Source organism: Gekko japonicus, unplaced genomic scaffold (genome assembly GCF_001447785.1).
Source record: "Gekko japonicus isolate JY-2015 unplaced genomic scaffold, Gekko_japonicus_V1.1 scaffold24, whole genome shotgun sequence".
Lineage (NCBI taxonomy): Eukaryota > Metazoa > Chordata > Lepidosauria > Squamata > Gekkonidae > Gekko > Gekko japonicus.
In genome coordinates, this window is record NW_015164665.1 from 2,049,085 (window position 1) to 2,074,768 (window position 25,684).

At 43.7% G+C, this 25,684-nt stretch overlaps 2 protein-coding genes across 3 annotated transcripts in view; both read left to right on the forward strand.

The window, feature by feature from the left end:
• Nucleotides 1-14,228, forward strand: part of ARFIP1 (ADP ribosylation factor interacting protein 1) — a 63,251-nt gene extending 49,023 nt beyond the window's left edge. For both annotated transcript variants that reach the window (XM_015409039.1, XM_015409041.1), the window contains exon 10: nucleotides 13,070-14,228. In XM_015409039.1, coding sequence (XP_015264525.1) covers nucleotides 13,070-13,225 — 156 coding nt within the window. In that variant the 3' untranslated portion in view covers nucleotides 13,226-14,228. The remainder of the gene's footprint in view (nucleotides 1-13,069) is intronic.
• Nucleotides 14,229-24,232: 10,004 nt separating this feature from the next.
• FHDC1 (FH2 domain containing 1) overlaps nucleotides 24,233-25,684 on the forward strand; it is a 52,994-nt gene continuing 51,542 nt past the window's right edge. The window contains exon 1 of the mRNA XM_015409050.1: nucleotides 24,233-24,319. The gene's annotated coding sequence lies outside the window, so the exon portion shown is untranslated. The remainder of the gene's footprint in view (nucleotides 24,320-25,684) is intronic.

Below are 25,684 nucleotides of genomic sequence, written 5' to 3' on the forward strand. Positions count from 1 at the left end.
CACAGATTGTACTCCATGAAATTCAACCAGTCATATCCACATTCTTGCAGATGGCTGCAGATTTTAAATGGCAAGTAAAAGAGATTGAAATTTTCTGAAATAACTGTCTCTACAGTTGGAGTAAATATACAGCTCTTCAAGAAATCATAGGTGACGTGAAATCCTTAAAATTTATACAGCACGAGAAATTAAACAGTATGGACAGTAAACATCTAACAGACTTCATGTCAAATATGTGCTATGAAATATTGGTTATAAATAGGAATGCCACCCAAGCTGAAATTCAGAGCAGATTTTGAGGTTTTCCCCTATTCAGTTTTCAGCAGGGACTTGGTATAACCTGTGACAAGCCTCAAAGGTCCACTACCATATTAAGTACTGCTAGACTTGGAGAAAAATTTCAAAGTGCTAGTACATGCTGGTTATGTTAATGGCATAGTGTTGCCTGTAAGCATCTCTCCAGCCCCACAAAGTGTCCAAGGATTTGAAAAAAATAACATGTTCTGATAAGCTCCCTTCAGCTTTGAGGCACATCACAATGGAAATCCAGAAACTCTGTAGGATTCTGGTATTCAGTCTTAGATGTGTGGGATTTTTCTGTTAAAACTTAGAGTTTGTTTCTCTGTAATCGTGGAGTTGCTTTCAACATTTTTCTCCCAGTCTGGCTGACCATGTCTCCTGTCCAGGAGAACCATGTTTCAGATAGACAGGTGTAGTGAGGTAAAGTGTGGAGTGGGCTTCGCATGTACTCTTTATAAAAACCCATTTCCCATCCACCCCTGGTATGTGAACAGCCAGACTCAGGTGTACCAAGTCCTCCCATGGCTGTACTATGAGAATATAACAGTCTAAATCTGTGGTTTTCTGTTGCTTAGAGATGATCTAATATTTCGTCATTGTTAATTCCTCGTATATTTCCTAAGTGTGTATGTATTCATTATCATCAGGGGGCAGAACTTTTGCCCTAATCCCCAATTGAGAAATGTAAGATATATACTAGTGGGCCTTATTGGGACCGTACCTTGATTAATATTTACAGTTAGAAAATTACTACAGATGAACATGAACATCTGAAAGATGGGAAGTGATAATCTCAATATGTAGATGGCTGAGACAAATTATGTTCATTCCCAGGCTGCCTAGCACTGGAACCACTTTGCATGTTGGGGTTTCTGTTCATAGGTGTGTTCATAACAAGTCACTCAAGTGGAATTCAGTCATAGGAATGAAATGCAGCTAACAAATTATAATATGAGATGTAGTCCCAATTCATGTTCTTGTGCCAGCTCGTACGCTACTTCGTTATTCAAAATATGCTGATGGATCCTCTATATGTGTCAGTAGGAAAAAAACAGAAGGGAAAAAGGAAAGCTGCTGGTTCCCTGCTTAATATGGAACGATGGCCCCTTCCAAGTTTACAGATAAGAACATGGAAATAGTGGAGGATGACTTTCCTGAACATGGAAGAGATAGGAGGAATAGGAGCCTGTCATTATTTCCCTTAAATCACTTATTTCTGTACTATGCACTGCTTTAAAGCAGCTCTCTCTCTCTCTCTCTCTCGCTCTCTCGCTCTCTCTCGCTCTCTCTAATTAAATCTTAAACGAGACTGCTGAAGGATTCTTCATCTAAGGCCCCGGTCACACGGAGCATTAGCCACGCTAGAGAAACAGAAGATAGGTGGATTTTCCGGGCGCGATCTCACCACCACATCTGGGAAGCGTAGAGCTCCCATGGCTCAACCGAGGCTTCCCGCCGAAGATGCGCGGCAAGCCCTGCCCCATTGCTAGCCGTGGAGGGCGAGCAAGCTGCCACCTCTTCGCCTCCTGGCTGCCGCAGCTCACCACCTCCCAGCAGCTGCCCTACGTGGTGGTGGAGCCACAGCATCACCATTCTGGAGCTCAGCCTCCGGACCCTCCGCCAGCCAGAGCATCCTGCCCATCCATCGGCTCTCAGCACACTGTGGTCAAGAGGCTGGGTGGCGCTTCTGTGGGTGGGACGAAGGGCAGGATGAATGCAATGCGGCCAGTGGCCAGGGACCCCTTTTTGACTGGCAGTTGAGGGACCCAAAGGCTGTGGTGGCGTGTGGAACGTTGAGGCAAGAGGGACACGACACGAAAACTCTGCGATATCCGGCCCATGTGACTGGGGTCTAAGAAAAGTTTATAGTATGTCATCTTATAGCACGACACAATTCTTTTTGTTCTGGGCTGCAGAACAATAAGCAGTCTCTGTTTCTATAGTTTCATAGTCTTTCTATAGTGACTGTGAGCTGCATTTATCTGAGAATGCATGTTTGACAAATGTATTTTAGAAACCTTATTCCATATATTCTGAACTTTTGTACTAGATAGCTTGTAGATATGCTGTTGTTTTTAACTGGTGGTGCTTTCTACAAGTTTTCCTTGCTCCTACTAGAGTTGCCACTTCTCCCAGTCCAGTTCTCAAGATACAGTGGGGCCCATATAACCCAACATTGCGTTCCATATGCCGATTGAGTTGCTGAATGCTGAAATGCTGGCCTGTTTTGGAGTACAAAGTTTACTTCCAGTTTTGATGCAAAGTAGAAATGTCAACTGTTGAAACTTTTAAAAGCAGTAAATGTGTATGTCTTAATTTCAGGTCACCAAGAAAGCAAACTGTCCTTACCCATTTTGAGATATACTTTGAGGTTTACACTTTGAGAGCGGTGCCCAATTTTTCTTTTCCTCTTTCTTTCGGTAATAATTAAATGATTTGGGGGCTACCTATGTAGGAAACTTCAAGACCATGGATAATTTTAAATTTAGATAAGCAAAATTCTGTGAAAATTCTGTGAACATTTCACATTAAAGATGTGTACCTTAAAATACAACTCTTCAGACCTAAAGAAAGTAATGTGTACAAAAAAGAGGCATCTATACTCCAAAGTATCCCACCTGTTTGCCATGTAAATACTAAAGACTGTCTTTTCTAGGCTTGCAGATGATTATAGTGCTTAACAAACTGCTCACTGCCTCACAGTCACAAGGCATTGCCAATATTGTGGTTTGGAATGCCCGTTATAAGCTTCAGCATGCCATTTCCTGTGCCTAGTTTGTTTCCAGAAATGTTTTTTTAATGACTCCTTTAACTGAGAAGAATGCCGGAGTACGTGTTGATCTGTGGCAGGACAGAGCTAGCTCCCTGAAAGCTCTGCACATATGTAATAGACCATTCTGCAATCTTTTTGGCATTATATTGAGCCATGGAAATTAGTGAAGAGCAAAGTTGAAAGGTATTTCCAGAACAGTTATCTGTCCCAGCAATACATCATCAAAGCATCTGCCAGTGTAGTCCTCAAGCAGCAGAGCTCCATACCTTTCCCCACCTCTGTTTTCTCTTAACCAGAGACACCAGGGACTTAACCTGGCACTTCAAAAGGTGTGTTACATAACTGATTGATAGTCCATACCCTAAAGTAAGCAAAATGCTACAAAATAACAAGATACTTTGGAAGTACTGTGACTAAGAATTGGGGTTTCATGGAGGAAGATGGTTAAGGGAGGGCCATATAACTCCATGCATCATGTAGTACACCCATGACAATTATTTGGTAACAGGTGATTAGCCCAAGGTTACACAGAGAACTTCATGGTTGATTTGAATCTGGATCTTCCAGATCCTAGTTGAATTCTGTAACCACTGTACTACACTGTCTCTGTTCAGTGGTGATAGCAGACTTGTAAAAAGGGGAAAGGTTCAATTCCATGGGCAATATTTACTTACTTATTTAAAATATGTTTCCTTTTCTTCTGAGCATCTCAGGATCAAGATGGGTAACAGTACAAAACAATTTGATTAAACAGATATTAAAACAAATAGATAAAAATCAATTTAAAAACACCTTATACTCAACAAGTAGGGTATTCTCCCTTTACCCAGGCTCAGGTTGCCCCCAAAGCTCTCTGAATAGCTCTATTTTGCAGCCTCACCAAAAAACCAGGTAGTGACCTCTTTGAGGATGCTGTTCCAGAGGCATGGGGCAGCCACGGAAAAGCCTAGAGCCCAGATTGTTGCCAAATGTGCCTTAGACGGGGGGGTGGGGGTGGTACTGTCAGTAGACCTTGCTGTGAAGAACAAAGCTGTCATATGGGAACATGGAAGGGAAGTGTTCACAGGTCATGAAAGGCTGCAGGTCATGAAAGGCTTTAGTGGTGAGCACCAACAGCTTGAATTGGACCTGGAGACTGACAGCCATTGAAGGGACCTCAAAATAGGAGTGACATGATTCCTTCAGCTAGCCCCAGATAACAAACGGGCTGCCACATTTTGCACCTGCTGCAGTTTCCAAATTGTCTTCAAGGGCAGCCCCGTGAAGACTGTGTTATAGTAATCTAGCTTCAAGGTTACTAAAGCTTGGGTCAGAATGAGCAAATCAGGTTCCTGCAAATAGGGAGCTAGCTTCCTAGCTAGATGTGGCTGGAGGGGGGCAGTTTCCACTGTCATAGAAACCTGTTTTCAACAGGTAACCAGGTTCCAGAAAGATTCCCAAGCTCCCAAGTCTTTCAGTGAAAGCCACGTACCATCAATGGTAGGAAGACCAATCCTATTTAAAACAGTAGTTCATTTAGGCCATTACTTCAACAAGTAGACGTTTTGGTGCAAGAATGTATGAAATTTGGGATGCAGTATGTCACTAGATTGCCTTTCACTTCATGTTCTGTTCTGTTTGCCTAGGTTTCTAATAGTGCCTTTACTCTTTTGTCACAACTCAGTCAATACAGTGGAGCCACCAATTTTGGCTAGTTTGATGAGAGCCAGTGGTTAGGAGTACAGACTCTAATCTGGGAGAATCCCACTCCTCCACATGCAGCTGCTGGTGTGACCTTGAATCAGTCACAAGTTCTTTCAGAGCTGTTTTCTCAAGAGTAGTTCACAAAAGAGCTCTCTCAGCCCCACCTACCTCACAGGGTATCTGTTGTGGGGAGGGGAAGGGGAAGGAGATTGTAAGTGGCCCTGAGACTCCTTCAGGTAGAGAAGGGCAGGGTATAAATCCAATCATCTCCTCCTCCTCTCCATCAAGCCCTTCTGAGGTTTGTGGGGGTTTTTGGTGTTGCTTTATTATGGACTGTCTGAATAAACCTGTAGTACATTACAAGTTAATATATACATCTGAATCAAGACCATTTAAAAGCAGTAAAAATGTAATGACATTGTCTAGATGTGCTATCTGAGTACTATAAACACATACAGGTCTCCTTCCCTACTTTTAGTTACAAATGCCCAGAAGACTGAAAATAAATACAGTAATGGAAGAGGTAGTAGTAAACAATGAGAAACTACAGCCACAACACTGCCTTCTTTTTCACATCTCTTTTATTTAGATGTGTCGCAAGACTGCCAGAGTACATATTGGTTTATAGAAGAAAAGAAGTCGTATCTAAAGTTGTATTTATTTAATGTGTAATCCAACCAGTTGTAAAAGCTGAGGCAGCTATCAGTGTTACATGAACTTGAAATAGCAACACCTCACCTAGTCCAAAGCAACTCAGTTGCTTTTATCTAACCACGTAATCAAGAAAAGTGCCTCCAAGTTTTCTTAAGAGGGAGCTACAACCACTACCAGCTTTCCCCCTTCCATTGCAGTCCACCAGCCCCCCCCCCCCCATTTGTTCCTGGGGGAGTCAATGGGCCCTCAAAACAGCACAGTGGAGGTCTGTTGTGAGAGGGGGAAGTAGGTGGAAATTGCTGCCTCCTCTTAAGAAAACTTACGGCTTCAGAATGTGGTTATATATAGGCCATTGTTCCTCAATATAAATTGAAGATATTATATCTCTGTACTTTAAACACTTACATGGAAGAGTGGCCAGAAAATGAAAGGAGGCATGACTTTAATGTTAGTGCAGTTGTGTATTCAGCAGACAAAGCCTCTCTTCACAATCATATTTTAGTTGACACCAATTCAATCTTGCTACTTTTTGGCTACTTCCCTGTGTATACGAGTTAAGCAAAGGGTTAGGGGATATTGGGTTGGAAATAGGCAACTCTTTTCTGTACGACTATCTGGTTGTGGTCACTTGTTTCTCCAGTTATCCAGGATCCTTAGGTGGTTTACTTGTTAGAGTATTACCTGTATTGCGGATTATACCAGTCTTGAGCACTTTTAGAGTAATTTCATTGTTTCTTTGTATGTGTTGTCAGAAAGATGCATACATGGTGGATATATGTCAGTGTGAATGTGGCCCACTTTCTAATTTGGCCAAAGCCACACTTTAAAGTAGCCTGAGCAATAGGAAGAAACTTTCTGCTGCTTTGCGAAAAGCTGTTGGTTTAGGCTTAAGGAGCATCCCCAGTCTGGGCAGCAACAAAGTGGTGAAACTCCCCGGGAGGAGCACTGTTACTCCAGGTAGAGTTAATTGAGGGGAATAGCACAAGCGGTTGATGTAGAACATTAGCAAGCTCAAGCAATCACAGTAATGTCAAGTATACAGCATTAATACCCGACACTAGAATGTGTATATATACACACAGAAGAGATAAAACTATCAATCCATGTAATTCAAGCTAATGTCAGATTCCTGAGGCAAGAGTCCGAGGCTACTTTGCACATGGGTTTGGAGGTGGGAGCAAGAGTGGAATGGGGTGGAGGTACACAGGGACAGTATTTGTATGCCCCATCCCCTACCAGTGCCCCCTTCATCGTGTCAGAAGAAGTGAGGATCACAAGCCTGGCAACCTCCCTTTCCCCCTTCACAGCTGAGTCACAGTTAAATGGGGAACAGTGGCTCAGATGTGAACTGGAAAAACAAAACAAAAAAACAAAGTTAAAGGGCTGAAAAGGGGGGCAGGTGTAGAATTCAGTTCTGATCCACAGGTCCTGAATTGGCCGTGGGTGAGTGAAGCGACCACAACAGATACTACATCCAGGCCACATTTCTTTCTTTGAGCTAGCTCAAAAGAGAAAGCCCCAGGATCCCCACAAGTCATGCTTAGAAATAACACGCCTTCACATGGAAGCTCCCCAAAATGCAGAGGTATCCAGCTATCTACACAGGGAAATAGTCCTGTGTGGAAGCAGTTTGATCATCCAGCAGTAAGTAATCCAAAGGGAAAAGAAATGGCTCCAAAACTAATGCATCACACCTACACAAAAGAAATGGCTCCAAAACTAATGCATCACACCTACACAAACATGGGTGGTTTGGTGTCAAAGTGTACTGGGGGACAGATCCTGGCCCTAATTATAGGGCCAGAGGTTTGATCCTTCTCTCTCCAGGCTCGGAAAGATAGGAGCAGGCGTGGTGAGCACCATAGGCCACCTTGGTTGAAGGATAAAAGAAGGGTGGTCCAGGGTCCTAGGAAGAGGGGACATACATAAGTGGAGAGGAGCTGTGTTTGGAGGGAGTCCTGGTTACCTCACAGAGCTGGGCTTTAGTCAGAAAATGGAAACTGTTCTAGTTTAAATCAGTTTGAATGGAGTATCTGTAATGGAGAAATGTTAATGTGGACACAGTTCTTTCTGTTGGAAGGGTGGTAACGTGGCAGAATTCTTTTGCAGCTTAATGCCCTGATTAATTGCTGAGAGGCCTTGATGAACCAGCTGATGGCTTGATACTAGGCAGGGCTCAATGTCTCTCTGGAGTTGCTGTTGCCCTTAGTGCGTGTGATGAGATTAGGTGCAGTCCCTGCTTATTTTCAGTCTTCTGAAGTGTTCATAGCCAGACACTCTGTTTCTTGACCTCATGTAACTAGCAGACAGAAGCTGGTCCTATGTGAGCTAGAGTGACGGACAAGATTATTCTGGTTCAGTTTTTAAAAGAATAAAAGTTTTATTTCAAAATCACAATCTGAGATAAATATGAACAGCAAATGTAGAGGAGTGGGATGGCAGGTTTTAAACCAGAAGTATCAAACTCATATGTTACAACAGCCGGATCTGACATTAATATCACTTTGTCAGGCCGAGCCATGTGTGCCATAAAATGTTATGCCAGGTACTGGAAATATAAATTTCATAAAGGACACAGGCCGACCCAATCAACAATATTTTTTACTTAAAATACACACATGCTTAAAACATTAACACTCTTACAGTATTTCCTTTGTTTAACTGATAGCTGACGCCTCTTGTTATTAATTATTGCATCAAAATCTGAAGTCAACATCTGTGCTGTAGCAGTCTTGAGTATGCTGTTCAGGTGTGTTCCTGTAAGCCGAGAACATACTTTTGATATGTTGAAATTCATTACAGAAAAGAGCTGTTCACAGAAGTACATAGTCCCAAACACAGACAGGATTTTAGAAGCAAAGGCCTTAAGTTAGGAGTATTTGGGACCCAAAAACTGGCTACAGAAGACTGGAAGCACACAGGGTGTGATTTGTGACATCCTTTCATTGGTAGATGGGGAACAGTGTGATGCTGTACTGAAGGGTAAACTTTCTGAAGCTGGCGTTAGCAAATTTTAACAGGTTTTGGATCCAATTAAAACATGTTTTAAGCATGTTTATATTTGGAGTAAAAATATTATTGTTAATTGGGTTTGCCTGTGTCCTTTATAAGGGTTGTATCTCTGGTACCTGGCATTACATTTTATGGCACATATGGCCCGGCCTGAAAAAGTGACATTTATGTCAGGTTTAAATTTTAGCCTCTCCCACTCAGCTTGAGGGATGCCACAACCACAAGATATTTTCCCCGCCACCACCAGCATCACACATATAATAAAATCCACCCCCATCTGCAGAGATGATGATAATGCTGAAGCCCCTCCCCTCGCCTTCAGGTAACAAAAAAACCCCTCCCCCATGGCCACCCCTGCAACCCCCCTCACCCTTCATGATGCGGTCCATTGTGGGCAGTTTGCCACCCTGGCTGTGCCTGGACATGGACCACCTGTTCCATCGGCCCCTGGGATCCTCTAGCCTTCCTACAGGAGGGGCTGGAAGTCCAGCTGCAATAGAGGCTTAGCAGGCCCAGGGAGCAGTGGTGATGGCAGCAAAGATGCAAAAATAAGGGCATCCTCCCAGGATCTGGGTGGTGGCAGGAGCAGCTCTTTCCACCCAAGCCCTCCATGCCTGCCCACTTTCACTCATGCACCAGCATCAATACTCACTCCCCCCTCCCTTCTATGGCACACAAGGCACAAGCTGTCAAGGCTACCATCTCTTCAGTTGCAGAGTGCAGGTGTGGGCAGCCCTTATTTCCCTAATGCCTGCCCTCCCACTTTCACCACCATTTACGCATTAGCACTGGGACACTATACAGGGACATAATGTACAACCTCTGTCATCTGGCAATAAAGGTAATGATGAGTTGCTCACAGGCTACATAAGATGCCTGGACGGGCCGGTTCCAGCCCATGGGCTGTATGCCTGACATCCATGTTTTAAACGGTATGGGGGGGGGGGGCATTTTACAGGTAAGTGGTTCACTATTTATGCTTCTGTTAAAATGTTACACTTAATCCATACCATCATGCTATAAATCTGGAATTTTCAATTTGAGGATTCCTCCCTGGATCAACTGGAAGGTTTGTGCAGATGGAAGGGATTTCCTCTGCTCTCCTGCTGCAGTCCAAAATGCCCTGTGAAGTGCTGCTCATGGGGCCATTTCTGGTGGATCCAACTCTCTGTCCTTAGTCTGCTCTCCTGTTAACTGACCCTGTCACCAGGCTCTTCCGTCAGTATCACCCTGCTCTCTTTGCTTCCTCTGTTGCTGGGTGTGATTTTTTTTTTTTTGGTACTTTCTCTGGCACAAGGCCATTTTGAAAGTCACACTTGGGGAAGGGCTTCTTGTCTATAAAAAATGCAACTACTTGTGATAACTTAAGAAACTGGAAGTAGCAACATTTATCATGCACGTGAAAGAGCTTGTTAGTGCTGAGATGCTGGGGGAAAGGAGGTGAGCCAGAAGGAAAATGACAACTTTCTTCAAGGGAGGGAGAAAGAACCTGGGCACCGCTGTCTGTATTTCAGCTTTCTGGTTGGCTCTGGATTTCTACTATCCTAATCCCACTGCATTGTTTATTGGATGTCCCATCCTGTTGATTGCATTGATGTACTGTGTGCAATCCGACCTTGAGTCCCAGTAAGAAAGGCAGAGTATAAATAACTTAAATAAATAAATATGCAGTTGAATCTGTGCCTCTCTGCCTTGCCCTGCCTACTGAAGTTCTGAAGATTTGAATGGTAGCTATATGTGCATTCTCTGATACATCTTTATAACAAATATTATATGACATATTTACTTCCACTTCTTTGAAACTTCATGTTTTGTGTGAATTTATCTGGTGTTAGGGATGCCACAGGTAGTTCTGGTGCTGTGCATCATTGATTAGTGGCTGAAGTATTGATCCATAGTTTATTTTTATAAATTTTCTGTGTTCTTCTGAGAAAAGGTTGATTATGGAGTGACATTCGCAGAGCAGGCTTGACAGGTGCTGCTTTTCCTTTTTGATGCTTCGCTTTTGGTTTCTTAAAAGAAATCTTGTATCCTCGAAGAGCGGGCACTTAAATGGGGCTTTAAACCAATACCAGGTTAATCAATAAATTTTAAATTTGAGCATTTACAGGGCTTGCTCTACTAGTGAACAAAATTCTCTGGTGTTTGATTGGGAAGTAAATATCGTAATTATTGTGAATGACTCATTGTGTAATCTTTCCTGAGCCTCAGTGAGAAAGGTGAACTATAAATAATATAAGTAAATTAAATAATTGATTTTACACTCTCAGTAAATCTGTTTTGGGTTTCAGCATTAAAATCTTCTTGTTTTCTTCATTATACACTTATTTTGGTCTTTCTTTGGTTTCATATTTAAATTGTTCAGATTTTAATTATAGCATGCAGATTTAAGATGTGTATACACAATATCTGCATCCTCTTGTGCTGTAGAATATTTTTATTCAATTTAACAACCGTTTCTCATGGGCCAACTTCTATCACTACATAGAGCCTCTCTGCTGAAGATGGTTTTTTTGATGGAACATGTTGGCCTTCCACACTTGTGTGATTGAGCAGATGTTCAGCTGTAAATAACTCCATTCCATTAGATTTAAAGTTATATTTTTATATACTAGCAGATAGTTTCATTTGTTTCTGGTTAGTTTCATTTGTTTCTGGCTGTTTGGGGCCCAAATCCACTGCTTAGACATGATGACAGGGGGAGACGTCTTTGGCCAGTAACTCTAATCCTAACCTCTCTGAGTGGTCATGAAATCAAAATGGGAAAATGTCGTGGTCTGGTTGCTTTTCAGCAATTCCCCCCATTTTCTAAGCTTCTCTGATGTTATATGTGCTTACAATGTCTTGCTTGACTGACATATGCTTTCCTGTTGTCTAGTTAAAGTCTGCAGTTCTAAATGTGAACCGTACTGGGTTGATGGGAAATATTGGATATAACCTAGGTCCATAGTATGCTGCTTATAATGGTAGCCTAAGTGCAATCTTGGCTGTAGTTTTCACTTGTAAAGCCCAAAATTGCTATATCCTATATAATGGAGTGTCAAACATAAGGCCCAGCCTATGAGCAACTGGTGTGAGGGAGGGAAGGCAGGAGACTGCTTGGGTGGGTAAATGGGCTCAGGTGGTGAGATGTGTGTGGTTCAAAGCTGTCAAGAAATAGAAAAGAAATGGCTAAGGGTGAGCTAATAGGCTAAACTAAAATATTGTGAGGAATATGGAACAAAGGAGAAGAGGTGTGGTGTTTTTCCCCTCCTCTCTCCTCTGACTGCAGCTCAGTGAGGATTGGAGAAGCCAGTGTATGGTGCAGAGTCAAGCAGCTGGCACTGCCGCCACCATACCAGCCAGCTTCGTGTTTTTTCAGATGGTGACCATGAGGGGAGTTGGTGAGAATGGGCATATGAAGTGGTTGTTAGCTCTAAAGGGGACAGGGCCAGCGAGGAAGAGCGGGGGAGGAGGGCCAGCACGTGGATTTTGAGACAACTGGGCTGTCTTGTGCTTGCCACTCTGAGGGGGGAAGACCTCCCGGCCTCAGAAGCAAGTAGAGGAGCAAAAGGGAAAAGGGTTGCTGTTGTCACTACCACACGTCTGGACAGTTGCAGAGCCATGAGGCAGAGTGTTGGGGCGGGTGGAGGATGGTTGACCTCCCTTCTCCCCCCACCTGTTCTCAGCCCATGAGGGAAAGGGGGTTGTGGGAGGACAAAAAGCACCCCCTAAAGATTTCAAAAATAGCCTCTCCATCAAGCCTCCTGCTCAACCCCTCTGCCTCCATGGGAAACAGGAGGGATGAGAACTGGGGGGGGGATATGGAAGAGTCTGGTTCAGACTCCCCCTCCTCCAGAGCCAGGACTCTGTCATCTGGGTCACCCGGGGCTGGTCACTCAGCCTGACCCACCTTACATGGTTGTTGTTGGTGGGGGGTGGGGGTGGAGGGAGGAGTCTAGTGTGCCTCCTCGAGATCCTCAGGCAGGATGGGGAAAGAGAGGAAACAAAGTGCAAGCAACAGATTGTAGGCATGCTCAGCTGCTAAGGCTGGGTATGTGTGGGGGAAAATTACCTTATTTACTTGCTAGGACAATGACATCTCCTAAAAGTGCTATATATGCAAAAAGTAGCTAATTTGTATGGAAGCGTAAGATATCCCCTCACTTTTATGGTATCCTTTGGGGGGGAAACTTGCCTTGCATATGATTAAATATATTTATTGGAGCTTTTGTGGGTTCCCCAGTAAATCAATTGCTTTCACTGCTAAGAATCAGTAAAAAAATAATATTGCTAATTGGATTTGCCTGCATCATTTGTAATGTTTATATCTCCGATACCTAGCATTACGTTTTATGGCATACATGGCCCAACCCAACAAAATAACATTTCTGTCAGATCTGGCCCTCGTAACGAATGAGTTTGACACCCCTGTGTCAACCATTTCAGGCCCTGTCCACTGAAGACAAACACATTTATGTTCTCACATTAGAGGCCACTGATTCCTCATGTGCTCTGCTGGAGCTATGTTGAATGTGTGCACTCTGAAGAATGCTGATTCCATATGAATGGAAAAATAAATATCAGTGGAACATTTGTGGGATGAATTCTGTTTTAATACTCTGTTACTTGTCTCCACTTTTAACCTTGCCTGTCTTTGTCTAACAGGTCAAGGTACTGCACAATCAGCTTGTTCTGTTCCACAATGCCGTTGCAGCATACTTTGCAGGGAACCAGAAGCAGCTTGAACAGACACTTAAACTATTCCATATCAAATTGAAAACATCTGGAGCAGATGCACCGTCTTGGCTTGAAGAGCAGTAATAAGCCCTGGCATGAAGATCCATGGTCATTTTAGAATCTTGAGGATCAAGGAACTTGGATAAAGAGGACCTTTTGCAGTAATACACGCGCAAGCGGCTTTAATTTCTTTCCCCTTGATAAACTATACTGTAGTAATTGGGGGACGGGTGAATTTAATGTAACCAAATGCAATTCGTCATTTCAAAAACAAATCTTTTGTACATGAGGGTGATGGTTATTTCTGTAGTAGGGAAATAATAGAGATTTGCACTGAGAAATGTTTGTGGTTTCTGGCAATTATGGTGGCTAGATGAGAAATATCTAAAGGCAGAGGATCCTGGTTTGTATTAACATCAGATATTTTATATAGATGTATTAAACTTCTCTAAATATTCTTTTTTCATGTAATTGGGTTTTGAAAAAAAATAAATATTTTCCAGAATAATAATATAAAGCCTTCCTGCAGCATCCATAAGATATCAGCTGCCTGGCTGATACATGGGATTGCAGCAAATACCTTTTTAAAAGTTCAGTCTTTCCATTGTGTGTTCAGAAACACTAAATGTAGATTTCTTTTTTACCTTCTTGGTCTAAAATATTGAACACAAAGTTTAGCATTGTAATGATGACCTGCCAGGGAAGTAGACTTTTTCCATACTAAGTTTTTAACTTTCTATTTAAAAATACCATAGTTGCCTTAAATTCAGAAGTGCCTTTTCAGCTTTTCTTCAACAACAGTAAGAATAATCTATAGGAAGTCTTCTTTGGTTTTCTTTTTAAAAACCACAAAGTACAGACTAAGGCCGGTCTGAGACATATGTGCTTGTTTGAACTGCAGAAGATGTCACAGTGGGTAATGTGACTTACTCTGTTCGTATTTTCCAGTCAGTGGTATAACCCTTATTAAATGTCCAATTCTGTTTACTCTTATAAGGCTTTTAAAATTATTCTTTTGGAGCATCCTCATTTGCACATGTTATACTGCTCTTTGTGTTTATATGATGAACTACTTAAAATAACTTATCACAGCTTATATGGATTGTATAATTATGTATTATATGTTGAAATAGATTCTGTTGCTTCATAAAATGATTGGGTTCAGTCTTAATGTAAAATGTGTATCAGTTGCATTTAAAACCATTCCTTATTATTTTACCCAGATTTTCATGATTTTTTGCTGTTTAGGTGTTTTCTCTTACAGTAATGTTACCATTCCTTAGAATGCGTCTTTCTTTGTTAACTTTGTATTCATACTAAAGGTGTTTGCTGCAGTTTGTTTCCTTGACTTTATTGGATTTGTGTATTAAAGCCATCCACAAACTTTCTTTTCCTATCCAGTAGCCCTCAGATTTGTATTGGTTTTCACTCTAGGAAACAAGGTAAAAAAGGGTGCAGGGAGAAGTTTACTGTGTAAGTCTGTCTTCCTTCTCCTGTAGTGACTGTAATGACTAAGAGGTGAAGTTGGTGTCTCCAAGGAAGCATGATAATCACTGGAAATTTCCCCCTTTCCATGTGTTTGTCTACTTCATTATCAACAATACTCCTGGCTCCCATGAAAGCCTATAACCATAAATGGGAAGGGGAGGAGGTACCTCTGAATTGCATTTTAGTTACAACTGTTGCAGGATGATACAGTCTAATTAGCAATACTTGAATAATGATTCTGTTATGTAATCTTCATTAACAAGCCATTTGTACACTCTTAATAGTGAAGTACAGTTAATGGCTAGACTGAAATTTTGTGCATCTATTTTTATTTTTGTATTTATCAAATATCAAATTTATACCGCCCGACTCCCTCAGCAAGTGATGCTTCGATTAGCTTACATCAAAGTAAAACACAATTTAATAAAATCTTGAAAGAAATAATAATAAATATATAACACCATTTAAAACCAACTATATAAATAGCCTATTGAACATGGCCGCATCCAAAAGTAAAATGAGCCAGTGGAAACAATGCAAGAATCGGAAGACATACATAATGACTAATTAAAAGCCTACTGAACAAAGTTTGAGTCCAGTGGCACCTTTAAGACCAACAAAGTTTAATTCTGGGTATAAGCTTTTGGGTGCATGCATACCCAGAATTAAATTTTGTTGGTTTTAAAAGGCGCCACTGGACTCAAACTTTGTTCTGTTGCTTCAGACCAACATGCCTACCCAGCTTAATCTAAAAGCCTGTTGGAAGAGCTCTGTCTTGCAAGCCCTGCAGAAGCTAACAAGATCCCACAGGGCATGTGTCCTCTGATAAAGCATTCCACCAGGACGGGGCCACCACAGAGAAGGCCCTCAGCCTGGTAAAGGAGAAGCAAGCATAAAATTTTAACATTTCATTTTCATTTTAGTTTGTTTACTTTGTGCTCTATGGCTTTTTCTTTGTTCCAGAAAACACCTGCCAGTATTCTAAGAACAACCCAACAGCCTCCCATTGCCCAGGGGATGTGGGATTTCATTTTCTTGAACATCAGCCCCCATGCTGTAGGGGAAGCTACTTTCGAAACTGAAGGGGAGTTTACAAAAGAACTAAGTGTTGTGTACGGAGAAGTGCATAGTATAGCAAGAACCAAAAACACAATAAACCCCACAAACCCAAGTAGAAAACTTAACTTTTTTGTGCGAGGTTTGCATTCACCCTCTTATTTTTATGTCAGCATGTTCATTTGTGCAATACCAATTAGAAGGAAGAGACTGGAGTTCTAGCAGAGTGAATATTTGTATTGATGATTAGTGGCAATTACACTGTATTTTTATTCCTGCTTAAGAAACTGCAGGATGCGAACAGACCTCATCTCTGACTTTGCACCTTCTTGGAATCACTGGCAGTCTTAGCCATACGGCCCCAGGGTAGCTGCCTTGGGCCTCATGTGGGGGGAAGCCATCCTGGGAGGTCCCCTCATGCCCGTGCAGACTTGCCTTCTCTTTTCTCTGCCACAGCAGCAACTCAGGAGGCAATGGAGAGGGACAGGCTGCCCTCCCCCTGATGTGGTGACGGAGTCGAGGCATGGGGCAGAGAAGGTGCTTGTTAATGGCAGAGAGGGTATGTGCAGCCAGCTGCCCTCGCTCTCTGGCTGACTGGCATGCTAGGCTACAGCAGTGTGGGAAGAAGCCAGTATGCATGCACAAGAACATCACATGTTCCTTCTTGCCACAAATGCCGTCACACCGATAGCCAACGTTCCAGAAAGTTTGATTGGAACATTTGTGCTTCTGATCTCTTTTGTGCATTCCTGAAAGATGTGACTGGTGTGAATTAAATTATGAGTGGTAACAGGATTAAACTAAACGTGATGTAGCCAAAGTGAAGCAATTTTAAGTCTCTGCTGAAATCATTCTTCAGGATCAATGCCCATGTCCTACTCTTTTAAAACTTCTCAGGGCTCCTAGTACAGAACCCCATGCACATGCTGATGTGAACAGGGTTTCTGCACTTGCAACAACTGTATCACTCAAGTGACTATGAACATAAATGAAAAGGAATACACACATATGTGGGTGTGGGATACCTTATTATGAGGTGTCCAGTGTGTGGTTGGGGGTGGCTGTCTTCAGGTTTCTGAAACTCTAGGGGTGTAGCTTGTTTGCAGCAGCAGGTGTTGCCCTCCCAGTCTGAGTCAGGTATAACATGTTTTTGTCTTACTGCTATCTCAAACAGTACTTGAAATCCCAGCCTTGCCTACCCACACAGAACTTTGGTCTGTATAGAACACAGGACTGTCAAGTGCTGCTTTGGGCTTGTTTCAACTAGACCTTTTATATGTTCTAAATACTTTTAAAACAGTAATTTTGTTTCAAAATCTAGAGGAGGCTCTGAACTTTTCTCATCAATGTTGGGTGGTTGTTTTTGGCAATTTGACCACTCTGTCCTCCTCCTGTGAGCTGTTACTTTGCTGTGGAACTAAAGCTGTCCCACAGGCAAGGTAGACTGTAATGCCCCCAAGACCCTCAGCCGCCAGGGACCCCCATTTTTGTTATGGCTTGTTCCTCCTGCATGCAAAAAAGGTCACCCTTAGAGGGATTCAACCAAGGGCCATTTCCCCGAGGACCTCAGAGCCTCCCCCCAGATAATTTGATTTCAACCAACAACTCCAAAACTATAAGCAACGGGTCAGTTCCAGCAATTTCCCAGCTATCTAAACTACTGGACAGGAACGTTCCAGTCCTTCCTCAATCATTACAAGTACCCGACCATAGAGCTAACTTCCCAGTCTCCCCAAGGTAATATTTTTGATAGTTTCCGCACAGAAATGTCCCTCTGCCATATAGACAAAGGATTTCTTTTCAGACTGGCTCATCTTTGAAAGACTGCATTTTTATTATCCCCACATTACAATAACAATGCCCCTTCCCCTCCTCATCCCAGGCAGAAAGGCATAAAAAGCTCCCTCTTCAGGCCCAATCCTTGTAGCCAGTTTTGGACTTATCCTGTTACCCCAGCCTTATGGTTGGCTCCTTAGCTCTCCAATCTCAACTCTTTCCTCCAGGGACCTTGCACTGCAGAGGACAATCTTCCCTTCCCCTGCTCCTCTTCAGGAAGGAACAGGCTCATGTGTCTCCTCTTTTATAGATTTATTCCCCTAGACAGTTTTCTAGGGAAAGGTTTGTGTGTGTCATTTACCTCATTTCTTCCCCCCAATTCTGCAGGTTGCTTTGTCGCTTTTTCAGTATTGCATAGATTAATTTGATCTCTTCCCCCCCCCGTTAATCAATAAAAACCCTTTTTGTTTAAGAATCTGTTCCCCTCTTGTTTTTCCAAGTGTTGATCTGAATCTGGACATTGGTATACACAGGCTAAGATCCCAAGTATATAGATGCCTGAAATACACACATTTTTTTCCTTACAAGAAGGAGGATGCCTTTACAAGTTACAGCCCTGACATGTGTATACCAATCTGGATAACAGCTGCCTGGCTGTTACTTGCATCCTTTCCAGTTATGAACTACAAAATGCCGCATTAAAAATACAGTCTTAATATATTCTGTAAAAGCAAGCTATTACGATGTATGAGAAGTAATGTTAGTTTACAGAATATATTAAGACAGCCTTTTAAACACGGTGTTTTGTAGTTCATTTTGGGGGTTACTCTCCACGTTCTCCGTTTGTATTTCCTTTCCAGTTATAGCAAGCAAAATAGTTAGAATCGTAGAATTGGAAGGGATCTCCAGGGTCATCTAGTCCAACCCCCTGCACAAGGCAGGAAATTCACAACCCCCTCCCCCTGCTTCAAGGATGGCAGCTGTTTGTTGTGGCTGAGGGTGGGTCCTTAAACATGACTTGTCCTTTACATTATATCAGGAAGGAGTGAAATGAAGGTGACTTCTACTTGGCATAGGGTTGCCAACTCTGAGTTGGGAAATTTCTACAGATTTGGGAGTAGAGCCTGGGGAAGGAGGGGTTTGGTGAGGGGAGGGACCTCAGCAGGGTATGCCATACAGCCCACCCTCTGAAACAACCATTTTATTCAGGGGAACTGATCTCTCTATTCCAGAGATCCATTGTAATTCTGGAGGATCTCCAGCCCCCACCTGGAGGTTGGCAATCCAAACTGGCATGACTAGATTAAATTATGTTCTTGGGGAGCACATTTTTTAAAAAGAAAAGGATTTGGCAAAGGCTATCTATAAAGTGTTATGCTGTGGAGGCTAAAATCTATTACTGGAATGTGGAATGGAAGAAGGGCTATTAAATGGCTAGACCTGGGGAGTCAAACATGCGGCCCATGGGCCAGATCAGGCCCTCGGAGGGCTCCGGCCCGCAAGGACCTGGCTGTTTTCTGCTTCATTTTCCAGTCCTTCTGCTCCTGCCACGTCACAGCTTGCTTTTCCAGACTCTCTCAATTTCACAGGAGAGATAGATAGAAAAGCCTCTCCTGTGTGATTGAGAGAGTCTGGTAAAGAACTGGCTGAGGCTCCTCCCCCTCCTCCTCCCAGGGGGAGGGAGGGAACTGGCCAGGCTGCTTCAATCCTAAAGGAGGCAAAGGGAAGCTTTTCTTCCCTTCCACTGAGGCTCCTCCCTGAAGGAAGGGAGAGAACAAGGAAGAGCTTGCTTTGCTGGGCTGCCTCAATCGCACGGGAGAAATACCAAGCACCTTTAAAACCAACAGTTTTGTTCAAGGTATAAGCTTTTGTGTGCCTTGCTACAGTGTGTGTGTATTTTGTTGGGCTTGTTATACTGTGGCTCTCCTGGGTGCAACTGGGTTCACTCCCCATTTTCACTGTATTCATGCCCTCATGGCTCAGTCTTTCTCAGTAAGAAAGCCATGTGAACTATTTTAGAGGAGGAATAAAAACAAACCAGTAAGATGGATTAGGCTGAGAATGTGTGTCCAGACCAAGTTCACCCAGCACATTTCCTTTGTAGGAATTTGTAGTTATTCCTCTGGGGAAGAGTACAGTTTTGTAGACAAACACATGGCCCTCAGCCTGTGTCAGGGTGCCTTCCCATGTTCTTGACCAGCACATGAAGCAACTTATGTATAAAGGCCTGCAATGCCCAGCCATTTCATATTTTCCCTTGGGTCCTAGGCTCAGAACACTGTGTGAGATTCCTGTAATGAATAAATTAATAAAATAAATAAATAATAAATAAATCAAAAGTAGGTTTGCAGCTTACAGATACACACCTGAACAGCATATTCAGGATTGCTACAGCACAGACATTTGATGCAATAATACAGAGCAAGAGATGTCAGTTTCAGAGACTCTTAAATAGACAAAATATTGCAAGAGTGCTAGTGTTTTAAGCATATTTTATTTAAAGTTTCAAAATCTTTAAGTTTGTCTATGTCCTTAATAAAATTTATATCTCCGCTACCTGGCATATTTTATGACACACATGGCCCAGCCCAACAAGGTCTCATTTATGTCAGATCTGGCCCTCATAACAAATGAGTTTGACACCCCTGGGCTAGACTGCAACAATGCTGAAAAGTACATGAAGGGGGCGTTTTAGATAATAATACAGTACATGCTGCTCCTTGTTCATAGGTTCCCCCCATTCAAGTATGCGTACCAAGCACAAAATTCACATATACATGACACAGAGGTACATATATATTCTCTGATATTTGATCACAAATGTTTTTCTGTTAGCAGGCTGTGTGAATTTTTTTCTTAAATTCAGGTACATTTAGCAAAAAGTAGTAACCCTTTGAGGGACCATGGTGGCTCAGAGTTTAAGACACTGAACTGCAGACTGGAAGGTCTGTAGTTCGGCAGTTCGAAACTCTAGTGCTGCGTGACGGAGTGAGCTCCCAGCTCCTGCCAACCTAGCAGTTCGAAAACATAAAATTGCAAGTAGATAAATAGGTACCGCTTTGGTAGGAAGGTAACAGTGTTCCATGTGCCTTGGTGTTTAGTCATGCCAGCCACATGACCACAGAAACGTCTTGGAAATGACAGAGATGAGCACCACCTCCTACAGTCAGACTCAATTGGCTTTCAAGTAAGGGAAACATTTAGTAACCCTTTGAGTTACTTCGGGAGAAAGCAGCAAATGGTTTGTAAGCTTTACTCAGCCTGGAGCCAGCAATTTCATAGTTTAGTCATGTATCAGCAAAAGTATTGTAAAGGCTTATAAAACATGAGACAGGACAATCAGGTCCAGAAAAAAACACTGCAACTACACTTGCCACTAAACTGGGGCTGAAGAAACAGGGTGTGTCTTACTACAGAAAAAAATAAAGATGCTATATGGCATACCTGGCATCTTTACTGCTTTGAAGAAGATGGAGGCCAGCTGGAAAATGAAGCCATGAGGTCAAGTTGCACCAAAACAATGCTCAATGTCTGTAAGACTGATTGGACAGCTGTAATGAAAGAACATTACCTAGACAAGGAATCTCCTGTCCTGGGAGTCTGTTGGGAAATGGGATGACCATTTTTTATTGGAAATGTCTGAAGTAGGGTATTCAGTGACTGCAGGGAGCTGGACTTTATAGTCTTCAAGCCCTTGTTTTAAATTCTATGATTAAATGCTTTATTCTTAGAGCGCAACTCCTAGGTTTCAAAGGAATTGTCTCTACCTAAGTATCTGGACAGCTGATTATGAAGTGTGGAATGTCAGGAATGTCTGTTAATTAGTGTTTAAATTGTTGTTCAGCTACCAAGCAACTAAGTATCCGAATGCATCTTTCATTTTCTTCACATTATGTAATACATTCTTATTCCTTTGTTTTGTTTCTTATTTGTAGCCAACCACTCGTTTGTTTGTGTTACTCCTAAATTTCCACCACCTGGAATTTCTTGCTCTATGTGCGTGTGTGGAGTTGTTCTCAGAGCACCTTCCCTGTATCTTATGGCGTGTCTCCTTCCTGGAGCTTCCCAAGCATCTACACAGGCATTACAGAAAAATCATCAATGAGTTAAGAAGGAGGCAATTTTCAGAGCTATTCTAAATAGATCTTCTTGAAAGTAAGCCCCATGTTATTCCATGAGGCTTACTCCCAGGAAATCATCCTTAGCCTGGCAGCCTAAAAATAGGAAAGAAGCAATTACACACAGTAGTGTAACACGGGGTTATGCAACAATGGGCTACTCACTACAAAACCTCAGAAGATTTTTGGGGGTGTAACATTATGCAGAATTCCTGATCATGGTTTTACCTCCCTATTACAAACTTATGTCTTACACCAAGTGCTAGTAGATGCTTGCTGAAAGCTAACAATGGTATAATGTCCAGTTCTTCCATGCAGAAAAGCAGTTAGTGTAAATTGGTTTGCCATTACAGAACTTTCTAAATGTTTTTAAATAGGCCAATTAATAAAATAAAGTCTGTCAAAACTAATCTGATCTCAGACATTATATTCCCTTAGCTTTGTCGCAGTTGCTGCCAGACAGACTTCACAGTAGGCTCCCATGATCCTCTTGGGGTTGTGGATTTAGTTTGTTATATTTTTACCCTTCCCTCTCTCCAAGGAGCTCATGGTAGTATACAGTATTTACTCAAAGGCAAGACTAGTTTTTCCCCACAGGTATGCCATCTAAAGAGGGGAGAATCTAATTACATTCACACAGATGTTAGAGTTATGTCCAATAAAAAAAATTGTATGTGTGTATAACATTTTAAGGGGGTCATAAGGGTTATCTTCCTTTGAAGTAAATATGGTACTTGCCCACCTTCCTTATTTTATCCTCACAATTCTAAGGCTGGAAATAAGGAAATTGAAATTGTTCACGGTTTTCTATTCCTTGGCACGATCATCAACCAAAAGGGAGACAGCAACCGAGAAATGAGAATAAGATTGAGACTTGGAAGGCCAGCCATGAAGGATCTGAAAAGATTCTTAAGGGTAAGGACGTGTTGCTGGTGATCAAGATAATTCATACTATAGTATCCCCCTATTACTATGGATAGGTGCAAATGAAGAAAGCTAACAGGAAGAAAGATGATTCATTTGCAATGGGGTGTTGGAAGGGAGTTTTATGGACCACCAGAAAGTCAAATAAGTGGGTTCTACATCAAATCAAGCTTGAGTTCTCCCTAGAATCTAACATGCCTAAACCAAGGCTATCATACTTTAGTCACATCACAAGATTCACTGGGAAAGACAATCATGATAAAAGAAGCCGAAGGCAGCAGGAAAAGAGGAAGATCCAACATGAGATGGATTGACTCAGTCAAGGATGCCAGGGGGCCCTCATTTGCAAGACCTGAGCAAAACTGTTAACAATAGAAGAGAAGGAGAAGATTGGATTTATACCCCGCCCTTCACTACCCAAGGGAGTCTCAGAGCAGTTTACAAACTCCTTTCCCTTCCCCTCCCCACAACAGACACCCTGTGAGGTAGGTGGGGCTGAGAGAGCTCTGGCAGAAACTGCTCTTTTTTTCCAAGAACAGCTCTTATCAGAACCATGGCTTGCCCAAGGACAGCCAGCCAGGTGCAAGTGGAGGAGTGGGGAATCAAACCCGGTTCTCCCAGATTAGAGTCTGTGCACTTAACCACTACACCAAATTGGCTCTCAATAGGATGCTTTGGAGGTAATTAAGTCATAGGATTGCCACAAATTGGAAGCAACTTGATGGCACTGAACACACAAACAGGGTAGGCTGAGAACGGCCCAAGGTGTCCCACTGAGCTTCATGCCTGAGATGGAATTTGTTGGGTCTCCCCACGCCTAGCCTAACACTCTAACCATTCTACCACACAGACTGCCACGGGAATCCTGACTTACCGCTTCACAGTCCTTGTGCCGGCGCTTTGTCAGTATAACTCTTCGCAATCCTTAGTCTTTATCAAAGTCACCTTTGCAAAAACACTATAAGGTAGGTCTTCGATTCTGCAGAGGAACTGAGGATGAAAGACAGCGGCTTTAGTTAAGTCAGGCCAAATCCCACTATGAAATTGATGCATATAGACAGGCTGGGGATTCCATTATTGCCCGAGTGCAATTGGGGCAAGATACTTTCATTTATCATGTTTTTATCTCCCCTATCTTGAAACACCTCACAGTAATGTATATGTGTTTGTTGTCACAACAGCCCTGTCAGGTAGGCTAGACTGAGCTGGGATTCCAAGGAGGAATAGCTGTCTGTCAAATTCTAATTCCTCTTCAAAACCATGCAGATGCTGGTAGAAGCCTTAAGGGCTTCAATGAGTCCCTCTTTCCTCTCCTTCTCCCCCAAGGCCAAGTCATTACGGTGGCCTCTTTTCACACACACCACCAGCCGTTTCTCCCTACTCGCTTCGTTCCCTTGACCCCACTGGATCGCCCTGCCCAAAGCGGCAGGTACAGTTGCCAGAAGGGCAGCAGCGGAGCGGGCGGCCTCTTGCTCTCGAGCCGCCCAACTTTTGCCTTTCATTTCAACCGGAGCGTGATCGAACCCAGGATTTGGGAGTCGCGCCGCTGCTGTCATTGTTTAAAGGGCTCTCCTCTCGCTTCCTTTCAAGAGGTATTGGACAACAGGCTGGCGAAGTTACCTGAAGCAGCCCCGCCTAGCGCTGCGCCTGCGTGGTGCCTCCTCCAGCTCCTGGGTTCCAACCGCAGTAAGGAGGCGGCGGCGGCGGTGGCATAAGGAGTTGGGCAGCCAACCAACCAGCCGGTCCGGTATCTGGGCGCTGGGGATCACTGGAAGGAGCCGAGGGGCGCCGGAGCCCCCATGCAGCGGACGGGAAGGTCAGTGAGCGGTCAGGGAGGGTCCTTGGTCTGGAAAACCAGTGTGTGTGTGTGTGTGTGTGCGCGCGCGGCAGGGGGAGAGGCAGCAGGAGAGAGCGGCATGGAGCGGAGCTGGTGCTCCAGTGGCCCTGGTTTCCTTACTGGGACCAGGACGGGGGCTGCAGGGAGGACTGTGATTACGGCTGCCACCGTCCTCCTCCCTCGACAACATGATCCTCTTTGCCCGGCATCCTTGTCACCGCATCCACGAAAGTCTCTGAACAGTAGATGGCCAGCGAGGCGAGAACTGGGCTTTGCTGCTGCCTTCCTGGAATCAAAGCAGCAAGAGCAACGCGGCTGCTGAATGGCTTTTCCTCCCAACGCTCATTAAAATAGGTTTCCCTCTTTCACTTCCATCCCACCCACCCATCCCATCCCTTCCTTAAACCCGATGCAGTCGGCTGTGAGGTTAGCTGTTCTTCCCGTGAGAGTCTGATCCCCTGATCCCACTTCTTGTGCGCTGTGCTATCCCATCCCATCCCTTTAACTCGTTTGTTTGCTGCTTGTTCTTCCATTCCTGGCAGGAATGTTGGTCAGATCTTGTTCCTTTTGCCTTTTTAAAATCATGTAAGTGGTTTTTGAATCTTGAGAGCTTGCTTTAAACACCGGTTTGGGTTACTTGTTACTTGGCTGCTGTTTAACTCGCGACCAGTTCCTCCGTCGAATGTATTCTGGCGCATGGGCGAGTTCGTGTGACTTTTCTCGACAAAAAGCGACTTTCTACTGAAGTCGAGTTCTGCGGCTTCCTTCTCCCTACAGATAATGTGAGCTGGAGGCGGAATGGGAGGAGGGTGGATTTCTCTTCAGCCTCCCCCACCCCGGCCGCCTCTTTTGAAAAGAAACTGCTCGGGGAACAAGACGCGGATTGATGGCCCTTTGATTTCGGGCGGCTGGGACTCTCTCTCTCTCTCTCTCTTCCCTCTTGCCCTTTCCCGGTGAGCGAGGCTGGAAGCGTCCCTTGGGTGAGCGCTTCCTCGTTGCTTCGGAGAGGCATAAAGTTGGAGGGAGAGAACGCGCACGTGAAAGGACGGGCGAGTATTTGGGTGGGTTTCTCGGGGAAGTCGCCCTCCACGCGTTTCCCTTGCCGGGGGGGGAGGGGGAGAAGGCAAGAAGGACATTTTCTGCTTAGCGAAGCGCTGGGGCCACCTGGGAGCAGACGCAGCTGCTTTTCCCGCGCCCCCCTCCCGGGAGGCTTTGCAAGGTGCCCAAAGCACTCTGGGGACTCCTGTGGAGGGGAGGCGGGAAGACGGGCCCCTTGCGGGCTCAGGCACTTCAGAGGGTGGTGGCTCAGGCACTGCTCAGGCGAGCCGCGAAAACAATGCGGGG